Source organism: Xenopus laevis, chromosome 5S (genome assembly GCF_017654675.1).
Source record: "Xenopus laevis strain J_2021 chromosome 5S, Xenopus_laevis_v10.1, whole genome shotgun sequence".
Lineage (NCBI taxonomy): Eukaryota > Metazoa > Chordata > Amphibia > Anura > Pipidae > Xenopus > Xenopus laevis.
The window spans coordinates 57,580,729-57,598,736 of NC_054380.1; the positions used below are offsets into that span (position 1 = coordinate 57,580,729).

Below are 18,008 nucleotides of genomic sequence, written 5' to 3' on the forward strand. Positions count from 1 at the left end.
TCACCCTTCCAAAATCACAAAATTGCATCCTTATTTTTATTGTTTAAATATATTAGGTGTATGTTCTTGTTGGACCAACTGATACATTTTTAACATCTGGTTCCTGTAGAGTCGGATTGCTGAGTGTTTAGTGTTACTCAACATTGAACACTACCTGTGATTCTTTGCTTATTTTAATGTTTTTAACCTGTTAATACATGTTGTCAGCAGGGGATGGATGTGGACATGTAATGCTGTATGAAGAGAGTGGGACTCTAGCATCCAAGAATTACCCTGGAACATACCCCAACCAAACACTTTGTGAAATAACCCTTAAAGTTAAAACTGGCAAAAACCTCTATATTATGCTGGCAGATGTTGACATAGAATCAAGGGACTGTGAATCTGCGTATCTGAAAATCTTTAAAGGAACCTCATCTGAGGAGATAGGTAAGTTGAAACATTATGATGTGAGCAGAATAGAACTTTGTACCCAGATATATAAAGTGCAACTGTGAGTGACCAAGTAATTTCTTTCTTTATTATTGACTCCTTTCTTGCCAAATCTGACTGATCAGAACAATATGGAGCAAGCAAGTGTGTAAAAACTGGCCAAAACTACGCCTGAGCAGCATGCAAAGCTGGTGAAAATACCTGAAGTTGCACTTACAGTACTGCAAAAGTTGTTTTGGAAGACATTAAAACGTAGGGATTGAATGCTTGTGAAACCAGGACTATGTTTTTTTAAGCATTTCTGTAATGTCACAGTAAAAAAAAGCTAATTCTGAGTTTCTGAGGCTTATGCTAGTGAGCTGAAGGATATAAGTTTAATATTTTCTGCTAATTTGTGTAACGGACCCGAAGGCACAGTAATAGTGTAGACCAAAGAGGAGACCAGACCAGGTTCGAGGTACAAAAGGGTTTATCCAAAGAATCGTCAAAATACAGGCAAAAGGTCAGACCAGGCAGAAGACAAGCAAAATCGAAGAACAGGCAGGAATCGGTACACAAGAATCAAAATAGATAATAACACCCAGGAACACTGTAGCAGGAACCTATAGTTGGGCAAGGACTGGAAGGGGAAGTGAGTTTAAGTAGTCCCTGGGTTGGCGCCAAATTTTGACGCGCTTGCGTCAGACGCAGACGCCAGCGTCCCCACGCTGACGTCTTGACGCCGGCGCCCGATTTTGACGCCGGCGTCCATTCCGTCGCCGACGACCAATCCTGGACTGGGAAGGAGATGAGGTCATAGACCTGTGCCCGGCAGGAGCCATGTGGTGAGGCAGGCGGTCGCCATCTTGGACGCCATCTTGAAGACTTGGAGTAGATTCCATTACAGTACCCCCTCCTTAGGGGGGCCTCAGGACCACCGAGTCTAGGGGAGAGAGGGAATAATTTATGGAATCTACGAACCAAGATGGGCGCATGGACATCTGAGCTCCTGACCCAGGAGCACTCTTCGGGACCGAACCCCTTCCACTCGATGAGATATTGAAGAGTGCCCCTGGAAAGACGAGAGTCCAAAATCCTCTTCACTTCGAATTCCTGGTGATTGTCAACCAGGACTGGAGCTGGGGGAGAAGAAGAAGAAGAAAGAGACACAGCAGGCTTAAGGAGAGAGACATGGAAGACATTCGGGATCCGCATCTCTGGGGGAGTTGAAGACGAACCGCCACCGGATTGATGATTTCAATGACAGGATAGGGACCGATGAATCTGGGACCAAGCTTTGGGGTAGGAATCTTCAGGCGGATGTTACGGGTGGAAAGCCAGACCTTATCACCAGGAGCATAGGGCGGAGCAGGAATCCTCTTCTTGTCGGCAAACCTCTTTTGGATCAGAGAGCTCTTCTGTAGATTAGAGGCAACAGCAGCCCAAATCGCCATCATGTGGGCAGCCTGGTCGTTGGCGGCAGGAACATTGGTGAGGAGAAGATCCTGGGGAAACGCTAATGGATTCTGACCGTAGACACAGAAGAAAGGGGACTGATGTGATGAAGAATGCAAGGCGTTGTTATGGGCGAACTCAGCCCAGGGAAGGAGATCCGACCAATCGTCTTGGCACAGGGAAACATGGCAGCGAAGAAATTGTTCCAACGCCTGGTTCACTCTCTCAGCAGCTCCATTGGATTGCGGGTGATAGGCAGAAGAAAATTGTAAAGAAATGTTGAGAGCTTTGCATAAGGATCTCCAAAACCTAGAGACGAATTGTGAGCCACGGTCAGAGACGATCTCGGCAGGAAACCCATGGAGACGAAAAATATGATGGATGAAAAGCTTGGAAAGTTCAGGAGCAGAGGGAAGTTTGTGGAGGGGAATGAAATGAGCCATCTTGCTAAACCTGTCAACGACAACCCAGATGACAGTGTGACCGGAGGAGACAGGCAGTTCCACAATAAAATCCATGGCAAGATGAGTCCAAGGACGAGATGGAATAGGTAATGGAAGAAGGAGTCCTTTAGGGGGAGAATGTCCAGACTTGGAAATGGCACAGATGGTACAAGAAGAAACAAAGTCTTTGACGTCTTTCTTCATGGATGGCCACCACACCAGGCGAGAAAGGAGTTCGGTAGTCTTCTCTACTCCGGGATGACCAGCCTGTTTAGAACTGTGAGCCTGGGATAGAATAGACTGGCGACAATCAGGAGGAACAAAGGCAACCACTAGAGGAATATTGTCCGGAGCAGAAGCTTGAGCGGAAAGGATTTGCGAGGCCAAGGAGGGAAATAGGGCAGCTATGATCTTGGAGGAAGGCACAATGGTTCAGGATCTTCGGAACAGGGAACTTCAGGATAAAACTTCTAGACAAAGCATCAGCCTTTCTATTTCTAGAGCCAGGACGAAAGGTGATGACGAAGTTAAAACGGGAGAAGAATAGTGACCATCTGGCTTGTCGAGGATTCAAACGTTTGAGGGACTGGATAAATTCGAGGTTCTTATGGTCTGTAAAGATGGTCACGGGAATGGAGGATCCTTCCAGTAAATGTCTCCACTCCTCCAGGGCGAGTTTCACTGCCAATAACTCACGATTCCCCACATCGTAGTTCTGCTCGGAGGAGGAAAACTTCTTAGAGAAGAATGCACAGGGATGCAATTTCCCATCCAAGGAAGATCTCTGTGACAAGACAGCTCCAGCTCCCACATCTGAGGCGTCGACTTCGAGGAAGAAGGGAAGAAGAAGATCAGGGTGTCTGAGAATAGGTGCAGAAGAAAAGGCAGTTTTCAGGGATTCAAAGGCTTCCAGGGCTGGAGGAAGCCAGTGTTGTGGCTTACCCCCTTTGCGGATGAGGGCCAGGATAGGAGAGATTTTGGAAGAGAAACCTTTAATAAACTGTCTATAATAGTTGGCAAAGCCAATAAATCTCTGGATAGCCTTGACACTTGTGGGGAGGGGCCAATCAAGAATTGCTGAAACCTTGGCTGGATCCATCTTGAAACCCTGCTGGGAGATGATGTACCCAAGAAAAGGGATGGAGGACACTTCAAACGAACACTTTTCCAATTTAGCGAAGAGATTATTCTTTCTTAGACGAAGAAGAACTTCCTTCACTTGGGAGCGATGCTCGTGGAGATTTTTGGAAAAGACAAGAATGTCATCCAGATAGACAACAACACTTTGCCCCAACAGGTCTCTGAATATATCATTCACGAACTCTTGGAAGACCGCGGGGGCGTTACATAGTCCAAATGGCATGACTAGATATTCATAATTAGAGATGTCGCGAACTGTTCGCCGGCGAACTTGTTCGCGCGAACATCGGGTGTTCGCGCTCGCCGGAAGTTCGCGAACGTCGCGCGACGTTCGCCATTTTGGGTTCGCCATTGTTGGCGCTTTTTTTTGCCCTCTCGCCCCAGACCAGCAGGTACATGGCAGCCAATCAGGAAGCTCTCCCCTGGACCACTCCCCTTCCCTATAAAAACCGAAGCCCTGCAGCGTTTTTTCACTCTGCCTGTGTGTGCTGAAGAGATAGTGTAGGGAGAGAGCTGCTGCCTGTTAGTGATTTCAGGGACAGTTGAAAGTTTGCTGGCTAGTAATCGTTTTGATACTGCTCTGTTATTGGAGGGACAGAAGTCTGCAGGGGTTTGAGGGACATTTAAGCTTAGGTAGCTTTGCTGGCTAGTAATCTACCTTCTACTGCAGTGCTCTGTATGTAGCTGCAGTGGGCAGCTGTCCTGCTTCTGATCTCATCTGCTGACTGCTGCAATAACAGTAGTCCTTGTAAGGACTGCTTTTATTTATTTTTTTGTTGTTTTACTACTACTACTACTACTACTACTATAAGAGCCCAGTGCTATTAGTCTAGCAGTGTTGGGGAGTGGGACTGGTGTGCTAATCTGCTGCTCCTAGTAGTTCAGCAGCACCAACTTTAATTTTTTTTTTTTAATATTCATTTTTTTTTTATTTTACTTTTTTTTATTTTACTACCGCTGTAGTAGTGTATAAGTTGACCTTTTAGGCATTATTTGCCCTGTAGGCATTATTTGCACAGTGTTTTCTTCAACCCGCCATCTAGCTGTGTGACCTTGTTCACATTCTGTCTAAATATCCATAATATTACCGTCTCCAGAAAAAACACCGGAGTGACTTTTTTCAAGCAGCCATAATATATTTTACGTAATCCGTATCCACCGCTGTAGTAGTGTATACGTTGACCTTGTAGGCATTATTTGCACAGTGTTTTTGGCCGCAGCCACTGAAGCACAGAGGCCAGAAAAAATATGCCATATAAATGCTGAAAATAGTCATTTTTTGCCATACGTTGACTCAACGTATATGGCAAAAAATGACTATTTTCAGCATTTATATGGCATATTTTTTCTGGCAACTGTGCTTCAGTGGCTGCGACCAAAAAAATGCATATTTTCTGCATTTATATGGCATAATTTTTCTGGCCTCTGTGCTTCAGTGGCTGCAACCAAAAAAATTTATATTTTCAGCATTTATATGGCATAATTTTTCTGTCAACTGTGCTTCAGTGGCTGCGACCAAAAAATGCATGTTTTCTGCATTTATATGGCATAATTTTTCTGGCCTCTGTGCTTCAGTGGCTGCAACCAAAAAAGTTTATATTTTCAGCATTTATATGGCATAATTTTTCTGTCAACTGTGCTTCAGTGGCTGCGACCAAAAAAATGCATATTTTCTGCATTTATATGGCATAATTTTTCTGGCCTCTGTGCTTCAGTGGCTGCAACCAAAAAAATTTATATTTTCAGCATTTATATGGCATAATTTTTCTGGCAACTGTGCTTCAGTGGCTGCGTCCAAAAAAACTGGGCAAACAATGTCTACAAGGTCAACGTATGGCGAAAAATGACTATTTTCAGCATTTATATGGCATATTTTTTCTGGCAACTGTGCTTCAGTGGCTGCGTCCAAAAAAACTGGGCAAACAATGCCTACAAGGTCAACGTATGGCAGTTGTTTAAAGAGAACAGCAGATTACTAGCCAGCAAAGCTACCTAAGCTAAAATGTCCCTCAAATCCCTGCAGACTTCTGTCCCTCCAATACAGAGCAGTATCAAGCAGATTACTAGCCAGCAAACTTACTATCATCTGTCCCTGAAATCACTAACAGCTCTCCCCCTACACTATCTCTTCCAAGCACACACAGGCAGATTTTTCAGATACATTTTTGCCCTTGATCCCCCTCTGGCATGCCACTGTCCAGGTCGTTTCACCCTTTAAACAACTTTAAAATCATTTTTCTGGCCAGAAATGTCTTTTCTAGATGTTAAAGTTCGCCTTCCCATTGAAGTCTATGGGGTTCGCGAACCGTTCGCGAACCGCTCGCGTTTTTGCGCAAGTTCGCGAATATGTTCGCGAACTTTTTTTCCGACGTTCGCTACATCCCTATTCATAATGCCCATCTCGGGTATTGAAGGCGGTCTTCCATTCGTCCCCTTCACGAACTCTAATGAGGTTATAGGCACCCCGAAGATCCAGCTTGGTGAAGATCTTGGCCCCTCTTAACTGATCGAAGAGTTCGGAGATTAGGGGGAGAGGGTAACGGTTTTTAATGGTGATTTTGTTTAACCCCCTATAGTCGATGCATGGTCGCAGACCTCCGTCCTTCTTTTCGACAAAGAAAAATCCAGCACCAGCAGGGGAGGAAGAAGGCGGATGAAGCCTCTTTGGAGATTTTCCTGAATGTAGGTCTTCATGGCAGCCGTCTCAGAGGGGGAAAGAGGATAGGTGCGACCCCGGGGAGGCATGGAACCAGGAAGAAGTTCGACTGGACAGTCATAGGGTCGATGAGGAGGAAGAATCTCTGCAGAGCCCTTATTGAAGACGTCAGCAAAATCTTGATAGATGGACGGAAGGGTCAACTTGGGAGAAATAGAAGAAACCTTGATAAGGGGCACAGCAGGCAAACAGTTCTGTTGGCAATAGGGGCTCCAGCGGGAGACTTGAGCAGAGGTCCAGTCAATGACTGGATTATGGTACACAACCAGGGGAGCCCAAAACAAGTGGAGTTGAAGGGCAGTCGATGATTAGAAAGGCCAATCTCTCCAGATGCATGGTGCCCACTCTAAGAGAAAGTTTGACGGTGGTTTGAGAAATAATGGCCGAAGACAGAGGGCGGTCATCAATAGCCAAGACTCGCAGAGGAGAAGCCAAAGGTTGTAGAGGAACCGCATAGCGAGCAGCAAAAACTCTGTCCAAGAAATTTCCAGCAGCACCAGAGTCCAGGAAAGCTTGCACTGGGATCTTCTGGGAACCGAATTGGATCTGTGCCGGAAGAAGGAAGCGTTGAATAGAGGGTTGGGGAGAATGACAAACACCACCCAGATAGGTCTCCCCAAACCTACCTAGGTGCTGGCGTTTCCCGGCTTCACAGGACACTCATGGGCGAAGTGTGATTTGCCCCCACAATACAGGCATAGGCCGGCAGCCCTTCTCCGTAGCTTCTCCTGTTCGGAAAGACGAGCCCGTCCGATCTGCATGGGTTCCTCAGTAGATGGAGCAGAGGAAGCAGAAGCCGCAGGAGTAGGAGAGGGGAAAGCAGAAGCCGGATTGAAGAGTAGGGGTCTCTGAAAGCGAGGAGCCAGGGTGGATTGGAACCGGGGATACTTCTTCGAACGCTCTCTGTCGAGCTCGAGTTGAAATTCCCTCTGTCGGGTGTCAACCTTTATGGCCAACGCCACCAGATCCTCCCACCGAGAAGGAATTTCCCGGGAGACCAAATCGTTTTTGATCCGCATGGCTAGGCCGTTGTAAAAGGCGGCATGGTACCCATCATTGTTCCAGGTGGTCTCTGCACTAGGGTGCGGAACTCAATGGCGTACTCCGGAACAGAGCGAGTGCCTTGCTGGATCTGGAACAGGCGAGCAGAGGATGCCGTAGCTCGGCCAGGGGCATCAAAGACAACCCGAAGTTCACGGATGAAGGCACTGCATCGTCAATCAAAGGATCCCTCTTTTCCCACAAAGGTGATGCCCACTCCAAAGCCTTCCCCTGTAGGCGAGTAATCATGTACCCCACTTTAGCTTGTTCAGATACAAACTGACCTGGCAGCAGGGCGAACTGGATCTCGCACTGGTTGATGAAACCTCTGCATGCAACAGGATCGCCGCTGTAGAGGGGAGGCGCAGGAATGCGAGGTTCCGAAGGCTGAAGTGGGCTTGCAGGAATGGCCACAGGGACCGGGGCCACAGGTGACAACGCCGACAACTTGTCCAGGATAGCTTCAAGAGCCTGACCGAAGTGTGTCTGCTGGGCTTCGTATGACTGCATGCGGGAAGCCAAACCGCGGATAGCACCACCGACATCAGGTGGAGCTGGAGTCTCCTCCGAAGGGTCCATGGCCCAACTATACTGTAACGGACCCGAAGGCACAGTAATAGTGTAGACCAAAGAGGAGACCAGACCAGGTTCGAGGTACAAAAGGGTTTATCCAAAGAATCGTCAAAATACAGGCAAAAGGTCAGACCAGGCAGAAGACAAGCAAAAATCGAAGAACAGGCAGGAATCGGTACACAAGAATCAAAAATAGATAATAACACCCAGGAACACTGTAGCAGGAACCTATAGTTGGGCAAGGACTGGAAGGGGAAGTGAGTTTAAGTAGTCCCTGGGTTGGCGCCAAATTTTGATGCGCTTGCGTCAGACGCAGACGCCAGCGTCCCCACGCTGACGTCTTGACGCCGGCGCCCGATTTTGACGCCGGCGTCCATTCCGTCGCCGACGACCAATCCTGGACTGGGAAGGAGATGAGGTCATAGACCTGTGCCCGGCAGGAGCCATGTGGTGAGGCAGGCGGTCGCCATCTTGGACGCCATCTTGAAGACTTGGAGTAGATTCCATTACAATTTGTAACTAGTCACACAACTCATTAGTGCTGGAGTCTTTACATCTGTGTGTCAGAAATTATTCATCCCTTGCCTTTATCTCACTCATGGAGTCAAAAGCCAATGTAATCCTGATGCTCAAATTTTAAATGGGTTCTGTCATGATTTTTATGGTGTCGTTTTTATTTCTTAATTACACTGCTTACACTGCAAATAATTCACTCTACCATGTAAACTTTCATTCCTAACCCAACAAATGTATTTTTGGCAAGTTTATATTGGCTTGTAGCAGCCATCTCTGGTAATTTTGACTGGTCATGTGCTTTCAGAAAGAGCCAGCATTTCAGGATGGAACTAGTTTAAGGGAGGCTATTGTTTCTTCTCCTCAATAAAACCAAAGGTGTTGCAATGGGACATGGATTTTTACTATTGAGTGCTGTTCTTAGGTCTACCAGGGAGCCTTCCCATTGTTCTACTGATTGGTTGCTGGGGGGAAAAGAGAGGGGTGATATCACTCCAACATGCAGTGCAACAGTAAAGAGTGACTGAAGTTTAGCAGAGCACAAGTCACATGACTGGGTGCACCTTGGAAACTGACAATATGTCAAGCCCCATGTCAGATTTTAAAATTACGGATTTCAATGCAGAAAAAAAACATGTTTTCCCATGACAGTAAACAGGTACTGGACATGGTAAAACAGGGTAGGCTAGGATCTTTTCGTAATTTGGATATTTATACCTTAAGTCTAATAAAAAATAATTTAAACATTAAATTAATCCAACAGGATTGTTTTGCCCCCAGTACTGATTAATTATACCTTACTTTTGTAGAAGGTACAAGTACAAGGTTCTGCTTTATTATATAGAAGTAAAATGCCTTTTCATAATTTGGAGCTTTCTTGATAATGGATTCCATATTAATATAAGTTCCTGTAAACATACTATTTATTTAGGTTCAAAAGCAAGATATTGTTCAAAGTCACTTTCTTTTCTGAGCTATGACTACAAATACTACAAAAGGTTGCCTTTTCATGTATGGATTCCAGTCATAAATCCAAGATGCCATGTTTTCATTTCCATTTAATCATGTCGCTTCTTTTATGTCCTGGCCAAATTAGATCAGAAGTTCCTGCACTGAAATAGATGAACAATTTACACCTTTGTGTTAGCTATGTCTAGTCTAGTTTAGAGTCCATATGGTGCCACAGTGGGACGTATCTGAAAGCAATAGCTAGAGAGTCCTGTGCACACCTCTTCAGATGTAATACACCAGTGTGTGGAGTGTTTTGGAGTTTCTTCTCAAGTAAACATGTTAACCTGTTAAAAGGGTCTGTTGCAAATGAGGGGAAGGAGGTTATTTTCTACCATGTAACCATTTGTAGCAGTAGAGTGTAAATAGCAGGTGGTATTTTGAATGAAGAATCTAATTCCGTTTTTTCACATTTTCAAGTACCTGAAATATGACATATTGTTATGATAGTGGTGTGTAATAAAATTACCTTGCCAAACAAAGAAGTGTATACAAATCCGACTCTATCTTCAATACCCTTGTCAGAAAATTGCCTGCAAACTATCGTACCTTCTTTTTAGGAGTAATAGCAATCTAAAAAATTCTGTCCTACCCAGAAAAATCCTCTGTGTTTCCATTCTAATAATCAAAGCTTTGCTCAGTCATTGTGAACTTAAAATGTTCATGCAAAACTTCTTGCAGCTAGGGGAGTTTTTTTCCACCAGTGCTTTTAAAGTGATACTGACACAAAAAATGTTCTTTTTAAAATATTAATCTACATTAAAAGTTACCTATAAGTCATCTTGATCATTATTCGCTGATAGTTCTGCTTTTGTAAGTAATTGTCACATGAAGTTCCTAAACCTGACTGTTTTGCGAACCTGACTGTCCTTTTTAACCTGTCAGTTAGAGTTTCTAATGCTAACTGACTTCTGCTGCACAAATATGGCAGTTTCCTCATAGAGGAACAGGGCAGTAAGAAATTTAATGTAAAAGCATCAGGCAAATACTTTTATTGTAAAATTATAAATAGCATTCAAAGACAATGTTATGAAAGATAATAAAAAAAAGTTATTTTCTATTTCTTTAAGCTGTCAAGTGCTTAGCTGCAATTTGGATGCGACCAGGGCTGACAAGTGGGACATTTGGGTAGCTGTGTGCACGTTTCCCACAATGCCAAAAAAATATGGAAACACCATGAAAAGTGTTTGGACACTTGGACTCAGTGTGATATTTATGTATATGGTTTAGACTTTAGAGTGAGGGCAGGAAGCTCACCAGCCTAGGTGTGAAAGAGATGGTATCTGTTGTTCACAAAAGCTCAAGGTTTGTTAAGTAATTCCCCATCTTTCCGTAAAGGTACTCTAAATATACATAATTTGTAGACAGAGGTTATATCCTTATGTTTTAACTCCTCATCAGTCACACACACACACACACACCTGTCTACAGTGTGCATATTTAGATAGACCTACTTATGTGCATGCACACATGGTAAAAAATGCTGACAGTGTTTAGGACCCTTCATATGTTGCAGTCTCAGAAACATTGGGCCAAATTCACTAAGATGCGAAGTTGCGCCAGGCGCAACTTTGCCGCACTTCGCCAGGCGTAGTGTCGCCAGGGCTCCGCAAATTCACTAAAATCCGAAGTTGCGCACAGGGGTAGCGTAAGGTTGCGGAGTTGCGCTAGCGTTGATTCGCTATATAAAGCGAAGTTACGCTAGCAAAGGCTAATTTGCATACGGCGCGAAATTCAAATTTCAATGGAGGAACACGTATCTGCACTACAAATGCCTAGAAAACCTTCAAATCAGCAAATAAAAATTTTATTTTGCCCTACACATGTGCCCACTGTCTAGGTAAGTTGCCATGAGTCAGGAAATGTAGGGGGGCGGAAGGGGAGCCCCAAAAAATTTTCGATTTTTTTCAGCCTATCAGCCATCATGTAGAAAACACACCAGCGTTTTTTGGGACTTAGAAAAAAAATTGACTTTTTTTTTAAACAATACCTATCTACTCTATTGCGCTTCGCCAGGTCTGAGGTGGCGAAGGAAGTCTAGCGTAGAAGGTAGCGTTCAGTACACTGCGCAAGTTAGTGAATTTGCGTAGTTTCGTCGCTAGCGAAAATTCGCCTGGTGTAAGTTTGCGAAGTAACACTAGCGAAACTACGCCAGCGTTCGTTAGTGAATTTGCGCAGTAGCGAAAATGCCAAACGCTAGCGAATTAACACTAGCGTTCGGCGCTTCGCGGCTTAGTGAATTTGCCCCATTGTGTCTAACAAATAAAAGGGAAAATGCCTGTTAGGGCTACATGGATTTATACATTTTGTCTTCTGTATATGTAGCACTAGTTTGGGCTATATTCGACAAGTGGGGTTAATGTCCAGCTATGTCTATAGTGCATGGGCCTTCGCTAAGTGGAAGAGATGAAGGTGTGGTATAGTGCAACTAGAGCTCCCACAGGCTACTATGCATAAAAAGTAAAAAGAAAGGATGCCAGGAGGTTCTTGCAGTAAAACAGAATATAAACAGTTTATTTGTCAGAGACAAATGATCCACAGGGTTACTTACAGTCCACAGAGGCAAAGATATATATTCAATAGAGGATCAGGAACTCCAGCAGAGACAACACAATGGGATTCCTTAAGGACATAGTCAAGTAGTAAAGTATAACCCTCTAGGCAGAAATATCTCAAAAGTGGTCCAGATCCCACTCAGTGGAGTAATCAGGGAAAACAATCTAAACCTGACACCCTATTCACTGCAGTCCCTTCACTGTAGGCAATCTTATAGCCCAGGGAAGCTACGCCCTGCTACAGCTCCTTGTTGGAGCACTGGCTGCACATACTGTTTAACCTATCTTACTCTCCTAGAGAGTACTATTACGGGTAGTATCTCTAACTGGACTCATTCACGGGGTCCCTGCTCCCAGACTTTTCTCTAGAAGTACTGGTCTCTCTAGGGCAGAAAGACTTTATATGGGCCTTGGTGTACCCAGGCTCAGTGGGAACATGCAGGTAGGTCAGCAACCAGAAAGGAAGATCCACCCCTTACCAAGCACTATGTTAAAGTATGGCAGCAAGTGATCATAAAGCCTCTTGGCCAATAACTGGAATATGTAAATTAACTAGATACATGGGCATCTGCCCAGTAACTAGCGAGATAAGGCAATATAGGGATCTAAAGCCATAGGGGCATTAGTAAATCTATGGGTCCCTACATATATAAATTGGATTACTTGCTACCATACATTCAGCCTTATTGCCACAGACATATATATGAATATCTGTATGATTAGCTGCATAAAGATTTAGACATATTGATAGATTCCTCGTGCATCAATAAATAACATGTGTGCGGCTGCTCATTTGCTGCTGTACACACCTCAGTTTATAAGTGACTATGCTCTGTTGAAAGGTGCAAGTCTATGAGGAGTTATATTGAAGCACATTCTTATGCAAATATTTGCACGTGACTGACAAAGAACAAAGCTCTATCCTATGTTCTGTCAAGGCGCCTAAACTTGACTGTTTTCAGTGTCAACACAAAGCAGACTTCTGCTCAAGGCCAATGGGTCCTGTGAAATAGACTGTTGCATTTTTATTCCTGAGATTGATAGGTACATTACTCATCTGAAACCCCAATTGCTAAGTAAATTATGAATAATTGCCTGCCGAGCAAATAGAAAGATAAGGGCAGCATTACCCTTCATGGTTGAATAAATTGTATTCATAATAGAAAATGATCTGTTCCTCTTGTCAGGTTTGGCAGTAATCTGCCTCAGGCATTGCTTCATTCAAGCCCCCATTTTTTGTCATGTGTCCCCTGCTTAGATTGCAGATGACACATCTATCACATCTGTGACACAGAGTGTAACTGGCAGTAGTGAATTATGTGGTAGCTTCATATGGCTATCTCGCTAAATCTAAAACCTGAAAATGAACATTGTGTGGGGCTATTTACATGACAATGCCTTTAGCTGTCTGATAAAGTATTACCATCTGCTTCAATTAATATTTACATCTATTCGTTCATTACATTTAAAGTAAGGACTGGTTTACAATGGTGACTTTGCAGCTACAAATAAAATCAGTAGTACAGATATGGGATCCGTTATCTGGAAACCCATTATCCAGAAAGATCCAAATTACAGAAAGACTGTCTCCCATAGATTTTATCCAGATAATCCAAATTTTTAAAATGTTTTCCTTTTTCTCTGTAAGAATAGAACAGTACACTGTACTTGATCTTAACTAAGGGACCTGGGGGTTTCTGGATAACAGATCTTTCCGTAGTTTGGATCTTCATACCTTAAAGGAGAATTCAACCCATTTGTAAAAAACCGAGTACCCCCACCCCAGGTAGACCTCCCTCCCTCCTCCCCCCAGGCTATATGCCTCCCTGGGGAAATGCCCCATACGCCATACTTACCCCATGCGCAGATTCTGCCAGCGGAGTTCGACGCATCCATCTTCCAGGTCCTCTGTAAGCTGACTGGGAGATCAGAAATTTCCGTGTAATTCCGTGCATGCGCAGTTGTCGCAAACTGGCAAACTGCTCCAACTGCGCATATGCAGAAATACCGATCTCCCAGTCATCTTACAGAGGACCCTGAAGATGGATGCGTTATGTGTTAGATTTAGCACACTTTTAAAAAAGTCTTTTTTGTTCTTACCATAAGGCTGACAGTGATACCATAAATCATTCCAAAAATATACTCTACAGGCATCATACATGGCTAAATGTTCAACCTCTCTTATACAGACATTTAGAAATGGCTACGTGTTTTGCGTGGGTGAAGGAGTGTAAAGAGGATGTGAGTGGACTGCGCGTTAGTCTGAGATTATTGTCAGACAGTATGCTCAGTCTAATGAGATTTTTTCATTAAAGAAATGAGCAAAGCACTGCATATCTTGTCAGCGCTATATTAATAAATGATGATGGTGATGATGATCTAAAATTCACCCAACATGACCCTACCATTCATCTACTGTATATGTAAAACGTTGGGTATCTAAAAATATGCTGCAAATTATCTTTGTCAGCTTTCTATGGAAATAGATATAACTTGGCTATTCAGTTCCTGTTGTGTGTAAGGATTCATTTATACTACATTCATGAGTTCATTCATTCATTGTTCAGAGCAGATTCTTAGTGAATCTAAGCAATGCTATACCCCTGGAATCAAGATATGGGTTGCTCTGCTCTAATCTGATCTGTATATATATATAAAAAAAAAATATATATATATATATATATATATATATATATATATATATATATATATATATAAAAATATATATATATATATATATATATATATGTATATGTAGCTAGCTATCTTTTAACTCCTTAGATCAGTTATTTATAAAGGATCCAGCAGTCAGCAAATATGATGCAGACTGGCACTTGGTAGACTGTGACTGAAATCCCAACTTGATTTCTATCAGAAAACTAGCAAGTAGTAAAATACTATTGTGCAGTGCTGCAGAGTATATTGGAGTATATATTTATCTTTGGTAGTGCCATATTGCAGTTCTCAATTTGTTGAACAAATACACGGCATCAGTTATCCGCTTCACTGGATTATCTTGAGTCTAATGCTTGGAAATCTACTCTGCAGCTAGTTACTGTGGGGATCAAAGCACAATACCTAAGGAAATCTTTTTGAACACCAATAAAGCCACCATCCGTTTTGAGAGTGGAATACATGTGTCTGGACGTGGATTTTTGCTCAACTACGCAAGCAGTGATCATCCAGGTAAGGTAGATCTGTAGGAATGGATGGGTAGAACAATAAACCCCCTCCCCACCTCAGCTCCACAACTGGATATAGATGTACGTGTCTGGTGACATGTCTTAGGCAGATTTAATTTTTCTATATAAGCACTTGAGGGCTGCCCCATTGAAGTTGGCACTTGGGTGCCTGAATAGCTGGAAACTGATAATGTTTTCCCCTTTTTTTCCTTACTATTGAACTCACTGCAGCATTTTTATAAAGCAGCATAGAAAAAAAAGAAGAGCGCATACTTGGCAGTTAAATACCTATACAGAGACTTTTATTGTAAATTACACAAGTATGAAATATGTTATATTTCCTTTTCATGGGAATAAAGTATGTAGTATAGTGAGAAGAGTTAAATGATTATATGCTTTCTTTCAACTTTAGATCTGATTACATGCCTGGCAAGATCTAATCATTATAAAGACAAAGACTACAGGTAGATATGAATATTATGTTTCTGCAGAATTCAGTCTTAGTTGATGTTCATTGTGCTTGTGCCATTTAAGTCAGTAAAGCAGAGGGAACGTTGCTGTGTTTTTACAAACGATATTTTCATAGTCAATTTGAATACTGTATCAACATTTAAAGAAAGTAAATCATGCTCAGCAAGTTTATTAGTTGTTATTACCATGTAATTATCATTACCTTGTAAAAAGGATGGAGAGCACCATGTATTATTTTTATGTTGGGGCTAAGATATTGCTATGTGTTTTGACTACACCTCTTATTTTACAAATTGTGGTATAGAAGGCCTAGTAGTCATTTACATGCATCATTTACAAGTTTAAAGTGTTTCTTTGGAAAACATCTGTGTTTTACGTACCTAACATCAAATCTTTGTGTCATTGCAGCAGGTACTGTCCAGCTGGTTGCAAAGATGTAGCTGGGGACATCTCGGGAGATGTGGTGGAAGGATACAGGGATGTAAGTATTTCCAGATTGTCTACCTTATTTTTTGCATCCTGTAGATTTGGTCTTGGATCACAGAAAAACAGTTGCAGTTGTATTGGCACTTCACAGATTGACCCTGTACTATACTTCACAGATTGAGGCATTCTTTGCATGTCTTATTGGAATCCATTCAGTTTAAAGCTTACACAGGAACCACAAAATGCCCAACAATTAACTTTCTGGTCCATATTCAAATGAGCCCCATGTAGAAAATCCTGTCAACCAAGACTGCATTGGGCCTTGTATTTGTTCTGCTGCCAACTGCTGTGCACTGGTGCCTGTGTGGTGCAATGCTTGACTCCAATGATAAACATTGTAAACATATGGTGGTCATATTAGGCAAAGAACAACTTGGTGAGAGAAACCAGGAGGAAATATCACAACAGCAAATTCAATATTATACTGATTGCATGCAATGGACACTGTGTAAGACCCTGTCTGGATGAATGCAACTCTGTAAAATCCCTTGAAAGTATTGCAGCTACCACAATGTGTCTGAAATTAACGACAACACAAAAACTTTTTTTATATGTCACAAAGCAGTCAATGTTTGCAGTAGAATTCTGCAGTCTTGAGTACAGTTACAAACACAAAATGATGTGGGAATTCATATTATATTAGTCACTTTATGGTGGAGAAAATGATCTAAACATTATCTTTGCTTGACTACATTGTGTTGACACTTCTGGAATGTGCAAAGCCTTGTCATGGAAAGAAAAGCTTTAACTCAGTGGGAAGAGATAATGTGTTGGGGTCACTTAGTGACATTGGCTGTGGTGAAGTAGCACCCTTTCTTTGTGCTTCACTGGCACTAATCTGTTTTCTTCACAATAACAGTGCTTTGAATCTGAAAGATTTTATGTTGAATGGTCAAGCCTTTCTAAGCATGTTTTTGAAGATCTCTAGCCAGTTGAAAAAAAAAACCAGGATATGATAACTTACACTTCTTTAAAGGGAAAATTTATGCAAAATTAAATGTTTGTATAAATTCTATATAGCATATTATTAATCATATTTCTAAGATTTTTTGATTTAAACATTTGCATCAGAGGTGGGGATTCCCAACCATCTTCACAAGGTGGGATGTTACAGTGTGTCTCAGGGCATCTATTGTTTTGAGAACAATTTGCTTCAAGTGAGAATAGTGGTTATAATTGAGAGAACATGTATTTTTATTTAGAAATACTTTCTGTAGTGATTAAAAGGAATGTATGAAAACAAGTATATGAAAAGTAAAAATGTGGTCAGCTAACAGTGATCATAATTTTTCCATTTCACACAAAAAGAGGAATGCAATAATCTTTGTTGGCGTCAAACAAAAGTAGAGGAAGCTGATCCTTGTATCTTTTTCTTTTTGCCCTAGATTTTTAAATTGCAACACAAATAATAGAACCTAGCAGTGCTGTAAAACGGCTTAATTTTTACACATTGCTTGCTTAGTTCAGTAACATGTTCCTTTCCATATTATTTATCCTTACTCATGGTGCATTGTTACTATTCCAGTACTCAGACTACTCCATCTGTATGTGCCTTTATTTGATACATTGGCCTTGTGTTTGTGCATCAGTGGACACATGACAGGCATAGTGCTAAAGAAAACCTTGTTCTTATTCAGCACAGACAGATGTGGTTTGACAGTTGCTTCTGATGTGATACAGGTCAGCCTTCTGTGCTTCACAAAAGAATCCTATCAAAAGGAAAACAGCCATGACTCAGCCTCCTGTGCCTGATAATTGTTAGACATTCCTCTCAGGGCAGTGGCACTCAGGGAGTTTGTCGTCCTAATTATTTACGCGCGAGGGCGGCCAACAAATCTCCTGAAAATGATTCTCCATAGGAAGTAATTGAAGTCGCTGGTGGGATGACCAACATATCTGCTAAGTCGCCCAAAATAGCCTCTGGAGAAAACTTTGAGCGACTTAGAGATATGTTGGTCATAAGCGATTTTTTTTATTGGGAGACATTATTCACAGGCGACAAATCACCCTTTGT

General features: G+C 42.4%; 1 protein-coding gene across 9 annotated transcripts in view; it reads left to right on the top strand.

Moving 5' to 3' along the window:
* The window catches only part of dcbld1.S (discoidin, CUB and LCCL domain containing 1 S homeolog), a 53,377-nt gene that overhangs the window by 19,066 nt on the left and 16,303 nt on the right, over positions 1-18,008 (top strand). For 3 of the 9 annotated variants that reach the window (XM_018264427.2, XM_018264426.2, XM_018264425.2), the window contains exons 2-5: positions 208-429; positions 14,904-15,041; positions 15,450-15,501; positions 15,917-15,989. In XM_018264427.2, the coding sequence (XP_018119916.1) occupies positions 208-429; positions 14,904-15,041; positions 15,450-15,501; positions 15,917-15,989 (485 nt within the window). 9 annotated transcript variants of the gene reach the window in all.